This window comes from Molossus molossus, unplaced genomic scaffold (genome assembly GCF_014108415.1).
Source record: "Molossus molossus isolate mMolMol1 unplaced genomic scaffold, mMolMol1.p scaffold_m16_p_8, whole genome shotgun sequence".
NCBI classification, from domain to species: domain Eukaryota; kingdom Metazoa; phylum Chordata; class Mammalia; order Chiroptera; family Molossidae; genus Molossus; species Molossus molossus.
In genome coordinates, this window is record NW_023425402.1 from 1963276 (window position 1) to 1984157 (window position 20882).

A 20882-nucleotide genomic window follows, 5' to 3' on the forward strand; every position below is an offset into this window, starting at 1 on the left:
GCGGCGGGCTAGTGCTGCGCCTCTTCTCATCCTCCCCACTTTCCACTCCGTCTCTTTCCCCTCTTCCGAATCCTCCAGTCGCGACTCCAGTCTGTGAAGTCCTTCGTCGCTCTCTCTGCCTTTTCCTCTAATTTTTAAGCATCCTTTCCCCTATTCCCGGGAGCCACTGCAAGACATTGGCTCCGATTAAGCGACAGTTTGGGACTCGGGGTACACGAGGGGGATCACACAGAGCCGGGGGAGGGGATGGGGAAGTGTAGGAGCGTTGAGAGGAAAGAGTGGGAGAAAAGCAGGGGAGAAGTTAGGTCGGACGGTGCGGATCGGGTTGAATGGGGTGAAGTAGTAGTCTTGGCGGGAGGGCGAGGAAAGAGGCAGAATTAGATTTGGGGGACCCGGGTGGGGGGTGTGGTTTATTGCCGTGCCCAGCCAGGGAAGTGGGACCGAGAAATAGATGGAAGGTCCGACAGACGTGGAGCTTGGGCCGCTCTGACCAGGAGAGGTGGGAGGGACGGGGATTTGGCTCAAACAAGTGTGTTACTGCGGAAATTGAGAGAAGACTGGAGTTGAGGCCAGAAAGGGGGTGAGGAGGCAGGAAAGGAGGAGAAAGTCAGTCAGGCTTGGGAGAAAGATGAATGACAGGAAAGATGGGCCACGGTGGGGGCCAATGGATCAGGGACCAGAATGGGGAAAGGGAGGAGTGACACTGGCATGCATTGTGGGGTGCATTTCTAACACGTGCATCTCTCAGGAGATGGAGAGCACCCCCTCGAGGGGTGGACTGAACCGAGCACACCTACAGTGCAGGAATCTACAGGAGTTCCTGGGGGGCCTGAGCCCTGGGGTATTGGACCGACTGTATGGGCATCCTGCCACCTGTCTGGCTGTCTTCAGGTGAGGATACACTTCATGACAGGGACTATGATGGGGCAATGTAATGGGGCCTGCAGACTGGGGTAAGGTATCATGGATAGAAGCTTAGTTCCAAGGGGCTTGGAGATTAAAGAGTGTCGGGCCAAAACAGATGGTATTTGTGGGGACAGCAAGACTGGTAAAGTTGTGGGGGTGAGAGGCTGTTTGAGAGGCTGAGGGCAGAGATGCAGGTTGAGGGCAGAGATGCAGATGTAAGGCAGTTGCTGATACTAACATTTTATCTCTGCCCCCTTCAGGGAACTCCCGTCTCTGGCTAAGAACTGGGTGATGCGGATGCTCTTTCTGGAGCAGCCGTTGCCACAAGCTGCTGTGGCCTTATGGGTGAAGAAGGAGTTCAGCAAGTGAGTCTGCTGCATTCTCAGCCAGACACAAATGTCTCAACAGCTAGATTTCCCAAACTGCTGATCCTTGGAACATTTTCAGGAAATATTAATGGGTACAGCATAAAACTTGTAATTAAGTAAGTCTGGGAAACTCTGCATCCTGTATTTTCCCTCTTGGAGAGTAATGATGTCTATAACAAGCCTCTGGTAAGTGCTGCAGTAAAGACATTTTCCTTAAGAAGACACTGGTTTCACTCTGTGAAACAGCGATCCAAGGATCACCAGTTCAGAAAAGGCAGAAATGGAGGCCTTTATGGGCCTCCTCCTTTTTGTTTTCCAGACCCCATCACCTCTCTGCTTCTGTTTCAGAGCTCAGGAGGAGAGCACAGGGCTGCTGAGTGGCCTCCGGATCTGGCACACACAGCTGCTCCCTGGTGGTCTTCAGGGCCTGATCCTCAACCCCATCTTCCGCCAGAACCTCCGCATAGCCCTTCTGGGTGGGTATGTCACTTCCACCTCTTCCTAAGCTAGGCCAGGGGGTCTAAAATTCTGGAGGCAGAGCTCCTGAGAGGCTTCTCTGGAACCTTGTGGGCTCCACCTTCGAGTATTCCTTTAGGAATCCGTTGGACCAGATGTAGCTGCTCGATGTAGGAAATGCCTCCCATTCATGGTTCATGGGGACAAGGGTGGAGAGAGGACAAAGGGTGGGTAGGGAACAGAGGCAGGGCTCCTTACTCTTGGCCCATCCTGGCATAGGGGCAAGGCCTGGTCGGATGACACAAGTCAACTAGGACCAGACAAACATGCCCGGGATGTCCCCTCACTTGATAAGTACGCCGAGGAGCGATGGGAGGTAAGGATTTGGGACTTGGGACTCTGCATGTGTTTCGGCTTGTGTTCCTGCTTCCCGTGGACCCTGAGGAATCTCTGTTCTGCATTCCTTAGGTGGTCCTGCACTTCATGGTGGGCTCCCCCAGTGCAGCTGTCAGCCAGGACTTGGCTCAGCTCCTCAGCCAGGCTGGGCTCATGAAGAGGTGAGAAGGCCAGAAGCACAACAGTGCCCTGCTTCGCTGTGTCCTTGGGGCCCTGCTGCACTGAGTGTCTGGGAGGGTCAGGAGTGGAGGGGCTTGACTGAAAAGGAGAGTTGAGTGGAGTACGGCCAGAGATAAACCTGAAGATGTGAGAGGACCGTGGGGATTGTGGCCTTTCTCTGACAATGGGAGCACTGTCCCTTTCTCCATCCCCAGCGCTGAGCCCGGAGAGCCACCCTGCATCACCTCTGCTGGCTTCCAGTTCCTGCTGCTGGACACTCCGGCCCAGCTCTGGTACTTTATGCTGCAGTACCTGCAGACAGCCCAGGTGAGGGGCCAGGGGCTGCTCGCCTGCACCCTCGGCTCTTCTCAGGGCCCACTCGGAGACTGCTACCTACAGACTCTGCTCCCTGACCTCTCTCCTCTCACTTTTCCCTCCCACCCTTCCCTGTCTCTGCCCATCCCTCCTTAGAGTCGGGGCATGGACCTAGTGGAGATCCTCTCCTTCCTCTTCCAGCTCAGTTTCTCTACTCTGGGCAAGGTAAGCAGGGGCTAGAGCTGGGGACTTCGGTGGGCGAGCTGAAGAAGGTGAGATGGGAAGGGGAAGTGAGGCTGTGGGGCAGTAGAGTGAGAGATGAGAATGAACAGAGCACGGCCAGAGATGGGAAGAGCGAGCGAGTGGATGGGGTTGGGAAGTGGAGAATGGGATGTGTTTCTGACCCCAGCTGGCTATCTCCCTTCCCCAGGATTACTCTGTGGAAGGTATGAGTGATTCTCTGTTGAACTTCCTGCAACATCTGCGTGAGTTTGGGCTTGTCTTCCAGAGGAAGGTATGAGCACCCAAATACATGGCTTCTGGGAAGAGGTGGGTGGGATGTTGCCTTGGCCTTTAGAAAGGAGTAGGGTTTCGGGAGGCAGCAGGAAGCAGTTGCCAGGACTGAATACTTGGGTCCCTTGGGGAGAGGAGCTGGGAGTTGGGGCTCTGCACAGGGAGTGATCTAGTGTCTCGGGAAGGAAGATGTAGTAGGGTAGCAACACCTGCGAGAGGGCCCTTTGCTTTCCCTTCTGTCCCTTCCAGAGGAAGTCTCGGCGTTACTACCCCACACGCCTGGCCATCAATCTGTCGTCAGGTGTTTCTGGGGCTGGAGGCACTGCACACCAGCCAGGCTTCATTGTTGTGGAAACCAATTACCGACTGTATGCCTACACGGGTGAGACAGCAGAGGGCCCTTGGGAGAGCAGAGCATGCTGGGGCGGGAGTTGGGAGGGAAAGGAAGCTAGAAGGAATGCCAATTTGTTTTTTTACCGGTTTACCTGAAAGTTTACAGGGTTTTCTGACACTTCCCATCACACATGAGGGCAGGGCTGCAGGAGTCTGGGTATGGGGCAGCCTCCTCATCCTCTCTTCCTGTCCCTGTGCCAGAGTCCGAGCTGCAGATCGCTCTCATTGCCCTCTTCTCTGAGATGCTCTATCGCTTCCCCAACATGGTGGTGGCGCAGGTCACCAGGGAGAGCGTGCAGCAGGCCATCGCCAGCGGCATTACAGCCCAGCAGGTAGCCCCACTTGGGGGGGTGGCGGGAAGACAGGCTGCACTTGGGGTATGGGATACAGGTGGTCCTCTCACGGAAGGCTGGCACCAGGTCTGTCACAGTAGGTGGTGTAGTTGTGTGTCTGAGCACAGAGCAGGCCCATGAGAAGTCAAGGCTCCAGGTGTGGGGAAGACCTGGAGGGACGAGGGATAGCTCTGGACCTGTGTCTTGGCACCACCACGTCCCAGCTGAATAAACAGGCAGTTGCTTTGTTTCCGAGCCTCAGTTTCCTTATCTGGAAAATGGAAGTGGTGAGATTTCACCTTACCGGGTTGCTGGGAAGACTCAGTGAGTGAGTAGCAGTAACATGTTGAGTTCAGAACCTGCCACAGTAAGTGCTGATATTTTAAAGAGAAACAAAACAAGACTGCGCAAAGGGCAGACATGCCAGAGAAGGAATGGCAGACACGACCTGTGGGAACAGCAACTCGGGACAATAGCTGGACAGGGAATGGGCTGAAGACAGGCACTGGCTGTGACAGGTGATGGCCTAGGTAGCTTTGCTGCCCTCTTATTCCAGCTTCTGGTCCCATTCTTCTATGTTTTTAGATCATCCATTTCCTGAGGACAAGGGCCCACCCAGTGATGCTTAAACAGGTACCAAGCTGCTGGAGGCTGATGGTGAAGTGCTGGGAAATCCGGGGCATGGGTGGAGGGCTGGTGGTCTGGGGCAGCATTCCTGAGCCTTACAGCCAGGCTTGCCCTGCAGACGCCGGTGCTGCCACCCACCATCACAGACCAGATTCGGCTGTGGGAGCTGGAAAGGGACCGACTCCGCTTCACTGAGGGTGAGTGCATTCTTGATCATTGGCCAGAGGAAGGACAATTCCAGTCTTGAGCTGAAAAAGCAATTGATGCATTTTATTTTTGTCTTGCTGACAAGACACTTATTTTGAGGTGAGTCTCAAATCAATGCAATTTAGATTAAGTTAGAAGAGAGAAATTGGGAGGGGTAACCCACAGTAACCTCTCTGGTTTTAGTGAACACTACTGGGCTTTCTCATTGTTTCTATTGCCCCCCTGAATTGGTGGGATGAGCCGTGGCAGGGACGGAGAGGGTTCGATTTAAATTGCGGTGGGTGGCCGGTGGTGGGAGGGGGCTCACAGACTGCCTCTTCTCCCCCGCCGCCCGTCCCCGGGCCCCAGGCGTCCTGTACAACCAGTTCCTGTCGCAAGTGGACTTCGAGCTGCTGCTGGCCCACGCGCGGGAGCTGGGCGTGCTGGTGTTCGAGAACGCGGCCAAGCGGCTCATGGTGGTGACACCCGCCGGGCACGGCGACGTCAAGCGCTTCTGGAAGCGGCAGAAGCACAGCTCCTGAGCCTGTGCACTGGACCCGGCGGGCGCGGTCCCGGATCTCGGGGGCTTTTATTTACACGTGGGGACTCTGCTCGTTTAATAAAGTCGTGAAAGTGAGCCACGTGGCCCCGGGCACCGCCCTCTCCGCGCCCCGCGTGCGCGGCCATTGGCTCGGGAGGGGTGGGGTGGGGCCGAGCAGCCACCGCGCATGCGTCCTCGGAGCCTTACCTCCTGCGCCGCGCAGTCGCGGGTCCGGTTCCGGGGTCGGGGTCCCGCCGTCGCTGCGGGGCGCCCTGGGATCGCGGCGGGCTCGCCGGTCAGCGGCCGGGGCGGCCTCCGGGGGCGGGGCGCGCGGCGGCCTCCTTGCTGGCTCTCGGGCGCGCAGATGTCGGTCATTTCCCCGAGTCCCGGAGTCTGCCTTCCCGCGGGTCAGCGGTCACCCCCACGTCGCACATGCACAGCTTGGGGGCCAGAAGCCCTGACCGTCCCCACGCCGGCGGGGCTGGGGAGGGCTGCGGGGTGGGTGGGAACGGCGGTCGAGGAGAGGCCGCGAGTCCGTGTGACGCTCCCGCCCCCTGTCCTGTGCTTTGTCTGTCAGGACCTGGTCGTGGCCCCTTCCCCGGCGCTCCTGATGCCTCATTGGCCTCGGGCCTCTTTTCGACAATGGGGGCTGAGGCCCTCGCGGGGCCTCCCCAGGTCCCATCCCCTTTCTACACGGTCGGAACCCTCTGGCTCCCCCGGCACCCGGAGGAACCGGGAAGCCAAACAGAAGCGCCTGCGAGAGAAGCAGGCTGCGCTGGAGGCTGGGTTAGCCTTGAAGAGCAAGGTTGGGTCACACAGCGTGTCCTCGGGGCTCCGAGAAGACTTGGGAGGGGGCTGGAGGCGATGCTGCTGGGTTCCAGATGCCTGAGGCATACTGGGAACTGCATCCCTCTCCTGGCCCCTCGCCCCGCAGCTGTCTGCAGAATCCAGTACGGCCTGGACTCCTAAAGAAATAGTGCTGTATGACATCCCCACGGAGCTTGGTGAAAAGAAAGGTAACTAGGAAATTGAAGGCCTTTCTCTCACAGCGTCTTGCCCATTCGGGCCGCTGAAATGCGGCCTGGGGAGAAGTGCAGAGCTAGTGCAGCTCTGGTCTGCCTCCACAGATGTCTCCCGGCCCCTGCCTCCTGCTTACAGCCCCCGCTATGTTGAGGCGGCCTGGTACCCTTGGTGGGTACGAGAGGGCTTCTTCAAACCGGAGTATCAGGTTCGTACCTGGCAGGGTGGGGTACCAAACAGTCCTTAAGATAAATTGCTTGTGAGGTTGGTGGAGCTCACGCACAGCCACGTTGGAGAGCTTGTCTCCTGCCCCTACTGTCTCCAGAGCATTTCTTGGCGGGTTTTCTTTCCCCTTGTTACTTGCGGGACCCTCCTTTCCTGCGGCCCTTTATGCCTTGGAGACACCAGAGGGAGCTATTCACCCAGGTAACATCCAGTTCTCTCTTGCCCTTTGACTGCTCCTAGACCAGGCTGCCCCAGAGCACAGGGGAGACCTTTTCCATGTGTATCCCACCTCCCAATGTCACCGGCTCCCTGCACATCGGGCACGCACTGACAGTGGCCATCCAGGATGCTTTTGTGCGCTGGTGAGGGGACGGGCTGCCTGAAGTTTTGGAGGGGAAGGAAAGGGGGACGGAATGAGGATGTGCGTGCACACTCAGGGCTGCACAGTGGGTGTTTCTGTTGTAGGCACCGGATGCGTGGGGACCAGGTGCTGTGGGTTCCTGGCTCAGATCATGCAGGAATTGCTACTCAAGTAATTTTTTGCCATTTGCCTTTTTTTGGGTGAAAGAGATCCCCAATCCCCCCCCCCCCCAAGAGACCTGATTCACTGTTTGCCCCCTAATCTCAAAGGCTGTGGTGGAAAAGCAGCTGTGGAAGGAGCGAGGGGTGAGGAGACACCAGCTGAGCAGGGAAGACTTCCTCCGGGAGGTGTGGAAGTGGAAGGAGGCGTGAGTGACGGGCACAGGGAGGTTGGCATCGTGGGTTTGGGACCTTGCTTCCTACCCTCTCCCAGCTCAGGCCGCCCCCACCTTCCCTAGCTTCCACAGACGTGAGCTCTGGAGCCTCTTAGTTTGGGTGTGTGTGCCTGTGTGTGGTATAGTAAGATGTGCTTGTTGACGTATGTGCATATGTACACGCACACACTTCTCCCCTCTGCGACTTCCCATTTTCCCTGGCCGGAATTCATCATCTCTCCTGCTCATCTGCCTGACATCGCCCTCCTCTTTCCAGGGCTGTTACCACATGCCACCTTCTCTGTAGAGCTGCTTTAGGGTTCTCACACGTCGGCTGCCCCTTCTGTTACTCTAGGGCATGATGCTTTTATTAATGTCATAGAGGGCTCCGTAATGTTTGAGCCTGTCTCCATGAGCTTCCAGAGGCTAGGTCAGTGCCATACTGACCAGCCCCCAGCATTGCTGGGTGTCACCGGGCTTGGTCGCTGGTGCTCAGGACGTGTTTGCTGACAAACCTCTCTGGGCACAGGAAAGGTGGAGAGATCTGTGAGCAGCTCCGAGCTCTGGGGGCCTCCCTGGACTGGGACCGAGAGTGCTTTACTATGGATACTGTGAGTGTGCTGACCTGGTCCCTGTGGGTGTTGGGAGGTGTTCAGAGACCTGCAGGGAGGCGGGTTGCATTGTGCTGGGGTCGCTGGGCGTGCCGGGCCCGCAACGGGGTGGCGGGTTGAGAAGGGCTGTTGGATGTGGACACGCAGGTTCTCCTAGGGCTCCTCAGTGGCTGTGACCGAAGCTTTCGTGCGACTCCACGAGGCCGGGTTACTGTACCGCAGCCGGCAGCTTGTCAACTGGTCATGCGCTTTGAGATCAGCCATCTCAGATATCGAGGTGAGGCTGAGGAAGAGAAGTAGGTTTGGGAGAGTGCTGAGGCGGGCGAAAGCCCAGAGTCTGGAACCAGGCTGCCCCACTCTGTCCAAGTCTCGCCACCCGCAGCTCTGTGACTTCTGGCCTCTGTGAAGCGTCCGTTTCCTAATCCGCACGAGAGCGGATGGGAATGCCTGCATCTGGGTGTTGTGAGCATGGAGTGAGCACTCACGGAAGGTGCTCAGCACCGCAGTCCGTGTGCGGTTTCGGTGTTCGGCAGATGTTTTCTGCAGGGGTCCTGCGCGAGAGTTCAGGGAGGGCAGCAGCAGGCGGCTCCCAGCTCCTCTGAATGGCATTTCAGTGGATGGGCTGCGGGGAGGCAGGGCGGGCAGAAGAGTGGGGTGGACGCCTGGGGCAAGCCTTGCAGAGGGGCTGCCCTCAGGCCCTGCCTCTTCCATGCCCCCAGGTGGAGAGCCGGTCGCTGTCTGGCCCCACAGAGCTTCGCCTGCCTGGCTGCCCCACCCCTGTGTCTTTCGGCCTCCTCGTTTCTGTGGCCTTTCCTGTGGATGGAGAGCCTGGTAAGGGCAGGGCCACCCACTCTTCTCTGCTTCCCCTGTTTCCTAAGCCCATGGCGGTCGATAAGAGGGAACCCACCAGCCTCTGTTACACATGGCCTGGCAGGAGGGGGACTCTGGCAGTGTTTGCATTCTTGTGGGCACGTCCCTGGCTACTCTGGGCCACGTAGACCATTGCACATGGCGACCGCCTTCTGGGAGCTCAGTATAATTCTGCAGGAGGCTGCTGCCCCAGAGAGCTGAAAGGTCAGTTCCGAAGTGTGGTTTGAACAGTAAGTGCTCTGAAGAGTTCAGAGAAGGGGAAGACAGATGAGCTGGAGTAGTCAGAGGCTGTTTCTGATGGGAGGGGCTGGTGCTGGACCCCAACAGTGCACAGCATTGGTGATCAGGGCACCAGTGAGGATTCTGGTTGCTCCTGTTAGCGCCATCCCAGCTTCTTCCATGCACGCTGGCAAGGGTTTCTTAGCCCCAGACACTGTGCTGGGCTCCTAGAGACACTGGTCCTAACTTCCCTAGTTATTTCAACCTCGACTGCTCCTGTCCCTCCCTTTTCCAGTTCTCTTGGCTTTAGCTGTGTCCGGTGAGGGGTGAGAATGATCACTAGCTACACATGCTTGAATTTTGTCCTCAGACGCTGAGGTCACGGTAGGGACCACAAGGCCAGAGACATTGCCTGGAGACGTGGCAGTGGCCGTTCATCCCGAGGACACCCGATACACAGTAATGCCCAGGGCTCCCTGCCTGGCCTTCCTGCCACAGCTTCTCTTCCTCCTCTCCGGGTGGTGGCTCCTTGTCTCCTGCTTCCACTTCCTTGTGCTCCGACTCCTCCTGTCTCTTCTTGATATCGCACCCCCATAGCGGGGGCTGACCAGCGCCCTGTCCCGGCGCCTTGCTGGCATCACCGCCGCCGCAGGGGCAGGAGGGGAATCGGGTGGAGGCTGCGGCCACCTCTCGGCCAGCAAAGCTTGAAGTATTCGCACCCCAGCCCTTAAGAAACGTTGGCTGGCCCTGTCCAGCGCTTTGCTTTGGTTCTCACCCTCTTGTTCTCAGGGCTCCACCGCCCTGCCCAGACCTTTCTGCTCACGTGCCCGTCCCAACCCCTCTTCATTCAGCATCTTCACGGGCGACACCTTCGTCATCCCCTGACAGGGCAGCTTCTCCCCCTCATCACAGACACTGCTGTCCAGCCGCACGTGGGCACTGGTGAGTGGAGGTCAGGGGTGCTGCGGGAGGGGCAGGAGGGGAGGAAGGTCGGGGAGCCTCCTCTGGAGCAGTCTGATTGGGCGGGGGAGCAGAAGGGAGGTGCGGGCACTGAAGATGCCTCTGGAAAAGCAGAAGCCAGGCCAGGGCCCAGGCTCACAGCGGCTCTGCCCCCCCAGGGGCAGTGAAGGTGACCCCAGCTCACAGCCCTGCTGACGCTGAGCTGGGGGCCCGACATGGCTTGAGCCCCCTGAGTGTCATCGCCGAGGATGGGACCATGACCTCCGACTGTGGAGACTGGCTGCAGGTGGTACCAGCCCCAGTGTTACACCATGCTTTGGGGGCTCCCTCTGCCCCTCCTCCCCTCTTTTATTTTTCTGGAGGCCTTGAGCCTTTACTGTTGCCCCTTTCCCAGGGTCTCCACCGCTTTGTGGCCCGGGAAAAGATTGTGTCTGCACTGAGGGAGCGGGGCCTGTTCCGGGGCCTCCAGAGCCACCCCATGGTGCTGCCCATTTGCAGGTGACCCATTCTAAGTCTTCCCCTTGCACTGCCTGCAGGGACACGGGCGGGTTCCGCAGCCCTCACGCTGGCACTGCCGTGGGTTCTCCTGGCACCCAGGGGCCGGTCCCTGGGAGAGGCACAGGGCTGGAGGGACGGGGGCTCAGCCGTCTGTCTCCCTTTCAGCCGTTCCGGGGACGTGGTGGAGTATCTGCTGAAGAGCCAGTGGTTCGTCCGCTGCCGGGAGATGGGGGCCCGAGCTGCTCAGGTGAGGAAGGACTGGCCCCGGGGGCGGGATGAAGAAACCGGGCAGCTGGGCTGGCTCGTGCCCTCACTCGAGCCCAGGATCTCCTCAGGAGGCCTGGGCCCTCTCTGAGCTTGAGGACGGAGGTGTGGCTGCGGGATGGAGGTGTGGCTGCGGGACGGAGGTGTGGCTGCGGGAGGGAGGTGTGGCTGCAGGATGGGAGCACTGACGCCCGGTGGTCTCCCTGCAGGCGGTGCAATCCGGGGCCCTGGAGCTCAGCCCGTCTTTCCATCAGAAGAACTGGCAGTTCTGGTTCTCCCGAGTGGGGTGAGAGGAGCTCTCGGGGGGCTGGGCCGGGAGGGACCGCCCCTTGTGCTGAGAAGCACTCTGTCTGTGGCAGGGACTGGTGTGTCTCCCGGCAGCTGTGGTGGGGCCATCGGATTCCAGCCTACCTGGTTGTAGGGGAGCCTGGGAAGGTTGGTAGGAGGAAGTGCAGAGGGCGGGGGCTTTGTACCGGGCCCAGGCCGGCTTGCCAGCTCAGCTCCCTGCGTTTCCCTGCTTCTGCCTCCGTCATGAAACCTACCCTGTGCTGGCTCCGCGTGGGGTGCCCGCTGCTTCATCTCACCAGCAGCGGGTCCCTGGAGAGAGCTCGCACCTGCCTGGTGCTGCTCTCAGGCCGTGTTCTGCAGGGCGGCAGCGAGGACTGCTGGGTGGTCGGGCGGACGGAGGCTGAGGCCCGAGGAGCAGCTGCAGACCTGACAGGGAGACCCGGGGCCGAGCTGGCCCTGGAGCGTGGTGAGCGCCTGGGTCTTGGAGAGGTGGGGTCGGAAAGCTGGTGGTGGGGGTCCGGCGGGGAGGGTGGGGGTGGCAGCAGCAGGCTGAGGGCCAGGAGCTCAGGTTCCAGTTGTCTTCTTTCTTTTGTCTCCCAGACCCCGATGTCCTGGACACATGGTTCTCCTCAGCTCTCTTCCCCTTCTCTGCCCTGGGCTGGCCCCAGCAGGTGAGGCGCCAGCTGAGAGGGCGAGAGGGACGGTGGGCGGCGAAGGACACACCTGGGCGCGGCGGGCTCAAGGAGGTGGCACATCCTTTCCTCCTAGACCCCGGACCTCACTCGGTTCTACCCCCTGTCACTGCTGGAGACAGGCAGTGACCTCCTGCTGTTCTGGGTGGGCCGCATGGTCATGCTGGGGACCCAGCTCACAGGGCAGCTCCCCTTCAGCAAGGTAACAGCCCCGCAGTGCCCCGTGCCTGTCCAGCTGCAGTCCTCCCAACCTGTCCTCTCCTCTCACCCTACTGTGTGGTCGCCATGTTCCTGATTCCTGCTGCCTGCTTGACCTCCCACCCTGAGCCCTAAACACGGAGGCCAGAGATCCCAGGGGACCTCCCAGGGAAGGGCTCCTCAAGCCACCCCCCGCTGACCCCCCCACCCCCAGGTGCTCCTTCACGCCGACCCCCCCACCCCCAGGTGCTCCTTCACGCCGACCCCCCCACCCCCAGGTGCTCCTTCACGCCGACCCCCCCACCCCCAGGTGCTCCTTCACGCTGACCCCCCCCCCAGGTGCTCCTTCACGCCGACCCCCCCACCCCCAGGTGCTCCCTTCACGCCGACCCCCCCTACCCCCAGGGTGCTCCTTCACCGCTGACCCCCCTACCCCAGGTGCTCCTTCACGCTGACCCCCCCACCCCAGGTGCTCTTCACGCTGACCCCCCCCCACCCCCAGGTGCTCCTTCACGCCGAGCCCCCTACCCCCAGGTGCTCCTTCACGCTGACCCCCCCCCCCAGGTGCTCCTTCACGCTGACCCCCCCCACCCCCAGGTGCTCCTTCACGCTGACCCCCCTACCCCCAGGTGCTCCTTCACGCTGACCCCCCCCCCAGGTGCTCCTTCACGCCGAGCCCCCTACCCCCAGGTGCTCCTTCACGCTGACCCCCCACCCCCGGTGCTCCTTCACTCTTACCCCCCCAGTGCTCCTTCACGCTGACACCCCCCCCAGGGTCTCCTTCACGCTGACCCCCCCACCCCCAAGGTGCTCCTTCACGCTGACCCCCCACCCCCAGGTGCTCCTTCACGCTGACCCCCCCAGGTGCTCCTTCACGCTGACCCCCCACCCCCAGGTGCTCCTTCACGCTGACCCCCCTACCCCCAGGTGCTCCTTCACGCTGACCCCCCCCAGGTGCTCCTTCACGCTGACCCTCCACCCCCAGGTGCTCCTTCACGCTGACCCCCCCACCCCCAGGTGCTCCTTCACGCTGACTCCCCCACCCCCAGGTGCTCCTTCACGCCATGGTTCGGGACAAGCAGGGCCGGAAGATGAGCAAGTCCCTGGGGAACGTGCTGGACCCACGAGACATCATCAGAGGGGTGGAGCTCCAGGTCAGGATGGAAGCGGCAGGGCGGGGCTTGTGGGCAAGCGGGAGCCTACAGGGAGGAGCCATCGGGGGACAGTGTGTGGACCCTTGTACGGGTGGGTGTCAGACTGAGATCAGCGAAGACTCACCTGTCCCAGGTGCTGCAGGAGAAGCTGAGGGACGGGAACTTGGACCCCTCCGAGCTGGCGATTGCGGCTGCGGCGCAGGTGTGTCCCTGGGGTCTGCCTTGTCTGACCTCTGCCTCGCTGGTTTCCTCTGCGACCCAGGCTGCTGGGCCTGCGGCCTCATAGGTGTCTGCCACCCCCTCCCTCTGGTTGCAGAGAAAGGACTTCCCTCACGGGATCCCCGAGTGTGGGACAGATGCCTTGCGGTTCGCCCTGTGCTCCCACGGGGCCCTGGGTAAGCCAGGCGGGTGTCGGGGCAGGAAGGGGGCCGGGGGGGCTGAGGAGGCCGCGTCACCGCTGTCCGCCCGCACTTCTCTTCCTGCCAGCGGGTGACTTACACCTGTCCGTCTCTGAGGTCCTGAGCTCCCGGCATTTCTGCAACAAGATCTGGAACGCCGTGCGCTTCGTCCTCGGTGTTCTCGGGGAGAAGTTCGTCCCCCAGCCTGCAGAGGAGGTGAGAGCGAAGAGGTCCTGGAGTGGGCTTGTCTGCCGTCTGAGGCAGAAGGTGCACCTGGGAGGAGGTGGGCAGTGGGAGTCGAGCCGTCCCCACGTCCTGCAGCCCCTTCTGCCTGCAGCTGGCCCTCTCGTCCCCCATGGACGCCTGGATCCTGAGCCGCTTGGCCCGCGCTGCCCGAGAGTGCGAGCGGGGCTTCCTCACACGGGAGCTGCCCCTTGCCACCCACGCCCTGCGCCGCTTTTGGCTCCACAGCCTCTGTGACGTCTACCTGGTGAGTGGGGCTGGCGCGGGCGCGCGTAGCTCCTGTCCCCTGGGGATCAGGCCCCTGGCAGAGCACTCTCAGTGGGGACAGGAAGACGACGAGCCAGGGAATCCTGGTTCTCTTTCCTGGGACTGGCCTGCTCACCCCCTGCCTGTCAGCTGGGGACAGAGGAGGAGGCGGGGAGACTTCTAGAAGACAGTCTGACAGAGCAGGTCAGGCCCAGGCAGGCCGGGAGCTGTGGGTGGACGGGAGGGAGTGTCGTGGTCTTCACCTGCGAGACCAGAGGGAGGGACAACTGGGTAGCCTGTGCTCCTGCCCCCAGAATGCTGGCCCCCAGAGGGGTGGTGAGTGTCGGTGCTGCTGCCCAGGTGACGCTGCAGCTCAGGGCTGCCTGGGACCCTGTTCTGTCCCTTAACAAATCCCGTCTCGCCCTGGCCGGTTTGGCTCAGCAGCTGGAGCATCAGCCTGTGGACCAAAGTGTTGAGGGTTCACTTCCTGGTCCAGGGCATGTACCCAGGCTGCGGGCTCGACCCCCAGCCCCAGTCAGGGTTGTGCAGGAGGCAACCAGTTGATGTGTCTCACTCACATCGATGTTTCCCTTCCTTCCTCTATCTAGAATCCTCTGTATCTAAAAGTCTATGGACAAGTATCCTCTCTCTCTTTGCTAAGCAGAAAACTCTATAGTATTCTTTCTAAACGGCACAGCCTCCTGACAGTTTGGCTCCCCGCCCCCGAGAACCCCTGCCTGAGACTTGCCTTCCTATGGGCCGTGGTGGTGCCGCCGCGTGCTGCGTGCTCTTACCCGCCCGACGGCCGGCTGGTGGGTGGCCAGGGTGCGGGGGCCCACACCTTGGCCCAGCCCTTCCCCTGACCTGCGGCTCTTCCCCAGGAGGTGGTGAAGCCGGGGCTGTCACACTGCCCCCGTCCCCCGGGGCCCCCCCAGGTGCTGTTCTGCTGTGCTGACGCCGGGCTCCGCCTCCTCGCCCCGCTCATGCCCTTCCTGGCCGAGGAGCTCTGGCAGAGGCTGCCCCCCAGGCCGGGCGGGCCCCTCGCCCCCAGCGTCTCTGTTGCCCCCTACCCCAGTGCTGGAAGCTTGGTGAGTCCCACACCCCCGTGGGGCTGCTGGGAGGGGCGGAGCTGACTTGTGAAGGGCTGCTGTGTCCCCGGCAGTGGGTTGTGCTTGGCTGCGGACCTGGGGGTGGTTTCCTTGCAGCGCTGTCGTGGGGCAGCCTGAGCAGGGGGTGGGAGCGGGCTGTCGCTGCACGGGACTTGCCAGCTGTGTGGCTGCCTTGCCTTCCCTTCTGTGACCGGCGTGGACGGTGCAGTCAACGGTGTTGTGACGAGGGCGATATTAGTGATAGAGCGTCCCAGAGTCTCCGTGTGGCTTTATGCTTGAATAGGTTGAGAAGGATGAATGCAGCCAACTTATCCAAAAAATCATTTTAAAGCTTAACTAAATCTCTTCTTTAATTATGAGGTTTTGTGAGTTATGTGGTTTTGTGAGTTTTGAATGTTTTAATTTTTTATCTTTGGTTGGTCGCCATCTTCAGTCAGAGCAGCTAAACAGACGTTCTTAGACGACCAGTGCTCGCCGTGTCCCACCCTCACGGGGGTGCAGAGGAGCAGGGTGGGCGGGCAGAGGCTGGAGCCAGGAGAGCTGGTGCAGTCTCCCAGGAGCCTGCTGGTCAGCCTGGGTCCCCGTCTCCAGGAGCACTGGTACCGGCCGGAGCTGGAGCGGCGCTTTTCCCGGGTCCAGGAGGTCGTGCAGGCGCTGAGGGCTCTCCGGGCCACGTACCAGCTCACCAAGGCCCGGCCTCGAGGTGAGACGTGTCCTGGGCTCCCAGTCCCTGCAGGAAGGAGGCCCAGGGGAGAGCCTGGGGCCGGGTCTCAGGCCTTGACCCTGACAGGCTCCCTTTCCTCCTAGTGCTGCTGCAGAGCTCGGAGCCCAGAGAGCAGGGCATCTTCGAGGACTTCCTGGAGCCCCTGGGCACCCTGGGCCGCTGCGGGGCCGTGGGCCTCTTACCTGCAGGGGCCCCTGCTCCCTCTGGCTGGGCACAGGCCCCGCTCAGCGACACCCTTCGGGTCTACATGGAGCTGCAGGTGCCAGAGGAGATTGCAGCGGGGTAGGGGGTCAAAAGGATGTTGGGAGGAGGACAAGGGCGAGTTCTAGACAAGTAAGGAGTGGTCTTAGCGCGGGGAGGAGAGCGGTGCTGGGCAGGCCACAGGTGCCTCTGTTCCCCCGCAGGGCCTGGTGGACCCCCACACCCACCTGCCGCTGCTGGCTGCCCGAAGACACAAGTTGCAGAAGCAGCTGGACGGCCTCACAGCCCAGGCCCCGCCAGAGGGAGAGGCAGAGACTCAGAGACAGCAGAGGGTGAGCCCACCTCCTTGCGGGAATGTGGGAGGAGGGGTGGGCCTCCTGCCTGGATCCTTACCTGCTTCTCACCCGTCCAGCTTTCTTCCCTCCAACTGGAATTGTCGCGACTGGACAACGCAGCCTCTCACCTCCAGCAGCTGATGGACGCATCTCCCAGCCCCGAGGACCCTGAGCCCTCGCCTGCTGTGCCTGGCGGGGTGGGGCCTCAGAGACCATGCGGTCACCCCCTCGTTAGGGGACAGAGTGGCTAGGTCACTGGAGATGCTCACATTCCTGCCCCTGCTTCCCCCTGTGCAGCCCACTGGGAGGTGGGGGCAGGAGGACATGCAGATAAACTTGGAAAACCTCAAGTGCGTCTGCCTGTGGTTCTCTCACCCTTCTGTCCCCAGCACTGACTTTCTTGCCTTTCAGTTGTTTCCTGAGACTCTGGCCTCTCTCTCGGGCTTGGGCCACAGTGGGAGTGGGTGCTGGGTGGTGCCTGCCTCGCTGGAGGGAGGAGCAGGAGTTGTCCCCTAGGCCTCGCGCAGTGACCCAGGCTCCCCCTCCCCTTCCCTGCTCCTGGGCCCCATCCCCGGGGTGCTGGGAGGCTGCAGGGAGTGACTCCCCGAGACGGGAGTGCCCACACAGATGCGCACATGCCGACCTCTCCGCCCCCAACGTCTTGCCTCCTCTCGGTGGGAGTCAGGGGCTGGCCCTTCAAGCCCAAGTTTGTTCTGCCCAGCAGCTCTGAGTAGCTGCTGTTTAGGGTGAGCCTCTCTTGGCCAGGGCCTCCCCGGTGCTATTTAATCCTCCCGAGACCTCAGAGGTGGGGATGTTCTCTCCATTTTAGAGATAAATAGGCTCAGAGAATAAAAATTGCTCGTGTTAAGTATCAACTGTGATTCAGCCCAGTACATGAACATAAGATCTTTCTGGTTGCTGTAACCGAGCTTTGTATGTAACGGTGGCTGACATGAGGCAACCCTTTCGTTTGCTGGCTCTGCAGTGGGGGATCTTACATCCGGCCGTTCTGTCACACTCTAACTGCATCAAGGTCTGCTGCAGCTCCAGCCAGAGGGGAGAGGGAAGGAGACGGTGGCACCTTCCTTTTTCTCTTCCCCAAATTCAACAAGTATTTCCTAAGCACCTGCTGTGCACTGTCCTTGCCCTGGACTTGGTGTATCAATGAGAGAAGGTCTGTGCCCTGGTAGCACCTTGTTTCTAGCAGGGAAAGTCAGAAACATCAGGCAAACATGTGAAACAGCATGTCTGAAGGTCACGAGATCTCGGGAAGAAAGGGTAGAACGAAGTACTAGGGCTTGGGTGTGTGGGGGCGCAGGTTGTAGTATTAATAGGGTCAGGGTAGAATTCTGTGCAGAGGTGAGGGTTAAGCAAAGCCTTGCGGGAGGTGCAGGAGTTAGCTGAGTGGATGTCTGGACGCAGAGCAGGGCCAGGGTGGGAGCGGGCTCGAAGTAGCGAGGGGTGGGCTCGGGAATGCACGCGCAGTGAGTGGTGGAGGAGTAGGGAGGTTCAAGGAGTACTATCTAGGGTGGTGCAGTCCAAAAGGGTAGCCATTTGGCTATCTACAGTAATTATAACTAAATAAAGTTTGACATTCAGTTCCTCATTCCAAGTGTTAGAGAGCCACATGTGGCCAGTGGCCACCATAGTGCTCAGCCCAGGGTCTAAGACGTTTCCATCATGCCAGTTCTGTGGGAAAGTCCTGGTCTAGGACCTCGTTGGCCCTCATAAGGCTTTGTTTCCTTTCCTCTGAGGTGGCAGATTCTTCCATTTCAAGGCTGTTACCAGGAAGTTGCATATTTTCTTTCTACTTGCATCCTGTTAGACCTTAGCCACAGCCATACCTAGCTGCAAGGGAGGCTGAGAAATGGAATGAGTCAGTGCTCAGCCAAAATTCATGTGACTATCCAAAAGGAGGAGAATGCTTATTAGGGGACACTTATTCTCTGTCACCCCAGGTATAATGAACCCTCAAGTATTCTTTTCAGTGCACTTCTCTGTCTTTAGTCTGGGAAGATAATTCTTTGAGAAAAGAATCTGGAAATCAGCCCAGAAATCTCAGGCCCTAAGATCTAAGAACCAGGCCCCAAAGCATTTAGTCTGCTCCTCCTGCCTTTTGGGGGTGCAGACTTCTAGTTCCCCAGCTTGTTTGGAGCCTGAACACTTGGCCCATGGGGGCCACTTGCCCACTGGTGCAGGTAGGCTAGGGGAAGTCATGAAATATTGGGCCCTTTGGGGCTTGAGCTACCTCTCCTTTGGGCTAAGTGTCTCAGGACAATTACAAAGGAAACGGGGAATTTGTGAGTTTTGCGTTCACTCTCCCACTTCCTGTGATCCCCTTGTCTTAGGGAGGCTACACACGGGCTTGTGCCTTCACCTCCCTCCAAAGCAGCCAGGCTCTGATGTCAGGTGGTGGTGGGCGGGCTCATGGCAGGCAGGGTGGGGGCTGGAGAAGGGAGCCATCGTGTCAGTGCCCTGCATGGCGTCCCGGCGCGTGCCTGCAGCTGGAGACAGCTGGCGAGTCAAGATCATGAGTGGGGAGCCAGGCGAGCGCTGCCTCAGGAAATCAGGGGGACAGCCCTGGATCCTGACGGTCCTAAGTGTAGGGACCGGGTTTCCACCCAACAATCCCTGCGGCCGCGCCCCTTGTCCTGACAGGCACAGCGGCACGTGCCCCAGGCAGTTTATCCGTGAATCCTCACGCCAACCCAGTGGAGCGGGTCTTCTGACACTTGCGGTGAAGAAATGCAGGCTCCACTCGGGCGAGAAAGGCGCCCAGGGCTTGTGTGGTCATGTGCCGTGTTCAGCCAGGATAACCTCTGCTGGCACCCCCACAGCTGCCCTCCTCTCATCAGCTGAACCCCTCGTCTTCCCCTGAGCTGTCTCCCACCCCCTTCTCCCTGACTGACCTGTGTGGATCCCTGGGGATGTCTGTCCACACCCCTGTCTGGGTGCTGAGCCCCCAGCCTCAAAGCTTAAGAAAGGGAGAGGAAATGAAAATATTGCTGAAGCCGAGGCATTTGTCTGGTGTCCGACTCCTCCACCGCCCATGGATCTTAGGCCTCCCCTCTTGGGGCCTTGACACCCTGATCTGTGAAACGGTGACGCCTGTCGCGCTGCATCTCAGACGCGGCCAGCACCAGCCCGGGGAAGCCTTGTGCCGGAGCAAAGAGGAGCCCAGCACCCGCTTCCCTCGCTCCCAGGTGTGCTGAACATCTCACTCAGTGTGCTCACGCCCACGTGTACCTGTGTGGTGTGCGTGTGTCCCCAGTTCACTCCCCAGATTCCTTCTAGGCCTTTGACCGTGGCGTTGAAGGAGAGCCCGTCCATCCCGGAACCCCTCTGCTTCCCAAGGGAGTCTGGCTTGGGGACCGATTTGTTTTTCCTGCCCCCTCTGCTCAGGAACCCACAAAGTCATGGACTTCAGCATATTTACTGCCACTCCGCAGGCGAGGACCTGCTAGAAGATGGGGCCAGGGTATCCCCCCTGTACCCCAGCTGGAAGGGGATGCACAAGCTTCGATCGCTCTCAGACTTTGCAGGTGATGTGTGGGGATCCTGCCTGGTGGAGGGTGACGTTGGTCCCTGGTGGGAGGCGGAGAAGGAGGCAGAGCTGGGGGAGAGAAGGGGTTCAATGGCCCTCATGCCTGGAGATGACCCAAACCAACTCAGAAACACACTCCAAGTTCACACAGCCCACCCTCCCCTCCCAAAGAACTACCTTCTTGAGCAGCTCCAGGGAACTGGAATCACAGGAGGAATTTGCCAGAAAGGAACCCTTCAGTGTCAGCCGCAAACCCATTCCTGGCCCTAGGGACCCAGAAGTACAGCCTAGGACCCGACCACCCTCCTGCCCTGCCCCCGCCGGTGCCCTCCCCTGACAAGGGCCTTCCGGACCCTCCCAGGCTGCGTTGGCCCCTGAGCTCAGCACCAGGGTGCCCTGCTCCAGCTCCCCTTCTCAGCGTCTTCTTGCCGTTTAGACCCTGCGTCCAGCCCTCCAGCCCTTACCTGTCCCCTGTGAGCTGCCAAGGAGGCTCAGGAGGAGAAAGAGAGGCAGGCTGGTCCCCATTGTGGCCACCTCGCTTCTCAGACAGCAGAGATGTCCGAAGCCCCTGCGTTCCTGCAGCTGGTCCTTAGCACAGGTACTGGGGGAACGGGAGGGAAACTGGGTAACTAGCTTTTCCAGTTTTCCCAGTATGGCTTTGAGGACCCAGAAGAGGGCCATTCACTGGGCTGCTGGGGAAAATAGTGGGTGGTCCCTCCTCACCCTCTGTGGGTGCCAGTCCTTCAGGTGTCTGGGCCTCCCCAGGCCCGGGCCTCTCATTGCTCTTAGGGATTAATGATTAACTAGGATTCATTTCCATCATTCGTGCCACCAAAGGGTGCAGGAATGTGGGCCCAGAGGGAGGGGTGGATTAGAATGTTTTCCCCAGACCCTGGTGTCCCGCCACGGTGACTTCCTAGGGTAGAAATCCAGGTAATGGGGCACTTCCACCTTTGAGTGTTTCACTTGCTCTAAAACACCCCAGATACTCAGGTGGAGACAAGGGTTTCATCAAATCCCCCTCCCTGCACCTTTTTTTTTTCTTTATTGATTTTAGAGAGAGAAGGAGGGAGAGGGAGAGAGAGATAGAGACATCCATGAGAGAGAACATCGACTGGCCGCCTCCTGCAGGCCCCCCACTGGGGATCAGGCCCACA

General features: G+C 60.0%; 3 protein-coding genes across 7 annotated transcripts; 2 read left to right on the forward strand and 1 right to left on the reverse strand.

Annotated features, from left to right (window-relative positions):
• The first annotated feature begins 61 nt into the window (after positions 1-61).
• GTF2H4 (general transcription factor IIH subunit 4) lies at positions 62-5213 on the forward strand. 2 transcript variants are annotated; one of them, XM_036248939.1, is made up of 14 exons: positions 62-210; positions 749-891; positions 1167-1271; positions 1623-1754; positions 2010-2106; positions 2199-2287; positions 2501-2612; positions 2757-2825; positions 3031-3114; positions 3363-3495; positions 3708-3838; positions 4424-4471; positions 4584-4662; positions 5021-5213. In XM_036248939.1, exons 2-14 carry the CDS (start codon positions 752-754, stop codon positions 5191-5193), a joined length of 1392 nt encoding a protein of 463 aa, XP_036104832.1. In that variant the 5' UTR covers positions 62-210; positions 749-751; the 3' UTR covers positions 5194-5213. The 2 variants fall into 2 exon arrangements, with proteins under 2 accessions (XP_036104832.1, XP_036104833.1); XM_036248940.1 differs by lacking the exon at positions 62-210 and having other exon boundaries at positions 783-891; positions 1623-1750.
• A 50-nt stretch (positions 5214-5263) lies between these two features.
• VARS2 (valyl-tRNA synthetase 2, mitochondrial) lies at positions 5264-16531 on the forward strand. 4 transcript variants are annotated; one of them, XM_036248938.1, is made up of 30 exons: positions 5264-5284; positions 5770-5997; positions 6127-6208; positions 6320-6420; positions 6678-6799; positions 6903-6969; positions 7068-7165; positions 7701-7782; positions 7940-8059; positions 8502-8613; positions 9242-9330; positions 9723-9813; positions 9990-10117; positions 10226-10329; positions 10495-10576; positions 10803-10879; positions 10953-11028; positions 11242-11347; positions 11482-11552; positions 11650-11775; positions 12821-12925; positions 13059-13127; positions 13242-13320; positions 13412-13539; positions 13661-13813; positions 14694-14900; positions 15513-15624; positions 15729-15904; positions 16050-16178; positions 16259-16531. In XM_036248938.1, exons 2-30 carry the CDS (start codon positions 5803-5805, stop codon positions 16430-16432), a joined length of 3261 nt encoding a protein of 1086 aa, XP_036104831.1. In that variant the 5' UTR covers positions 5264-5284; positions 5770-5802; the 3' UTR covers positions 16433-16531. The 4 variants fall into 4 exon arrangements, with proteins under 4 accessions (XP_036104831.1, XP_036104828.1, XP_036104829.1 ...); XM_036248935.1 differs by lacking the exon at positions 5264-5284 and adding an exon at positions 5449-5487; XM_036248936.1 differs by lacking the exon at positions 5264-5284 and adding an exon at positions 5449-5487 and having other exon boundaries at positions 14697-14900.
• Positions 16532-19710: 3179 nt separating this feature from the next.
• SFTA2 (surfactant associated 2) lies at positions 19711-20250 on the reverse strand. The gene is made up of 3 exons (XM_036247923.1): positions 20190-20250; positions 19903-19991; positions 19711-19794 (listed from the first exon to the last, which is right to left on the reverse strand). The coding sequence occupies exons 1-3, from the start codon at positions 20248-20250 to the stop codon at positions 19711-19713; spliced, it is 234 nt and encodes a 77-aa protein (XP_036103816.1).
• Between the last annotated feature and the right edge of the window lie 632 nt (positions 20251-20882).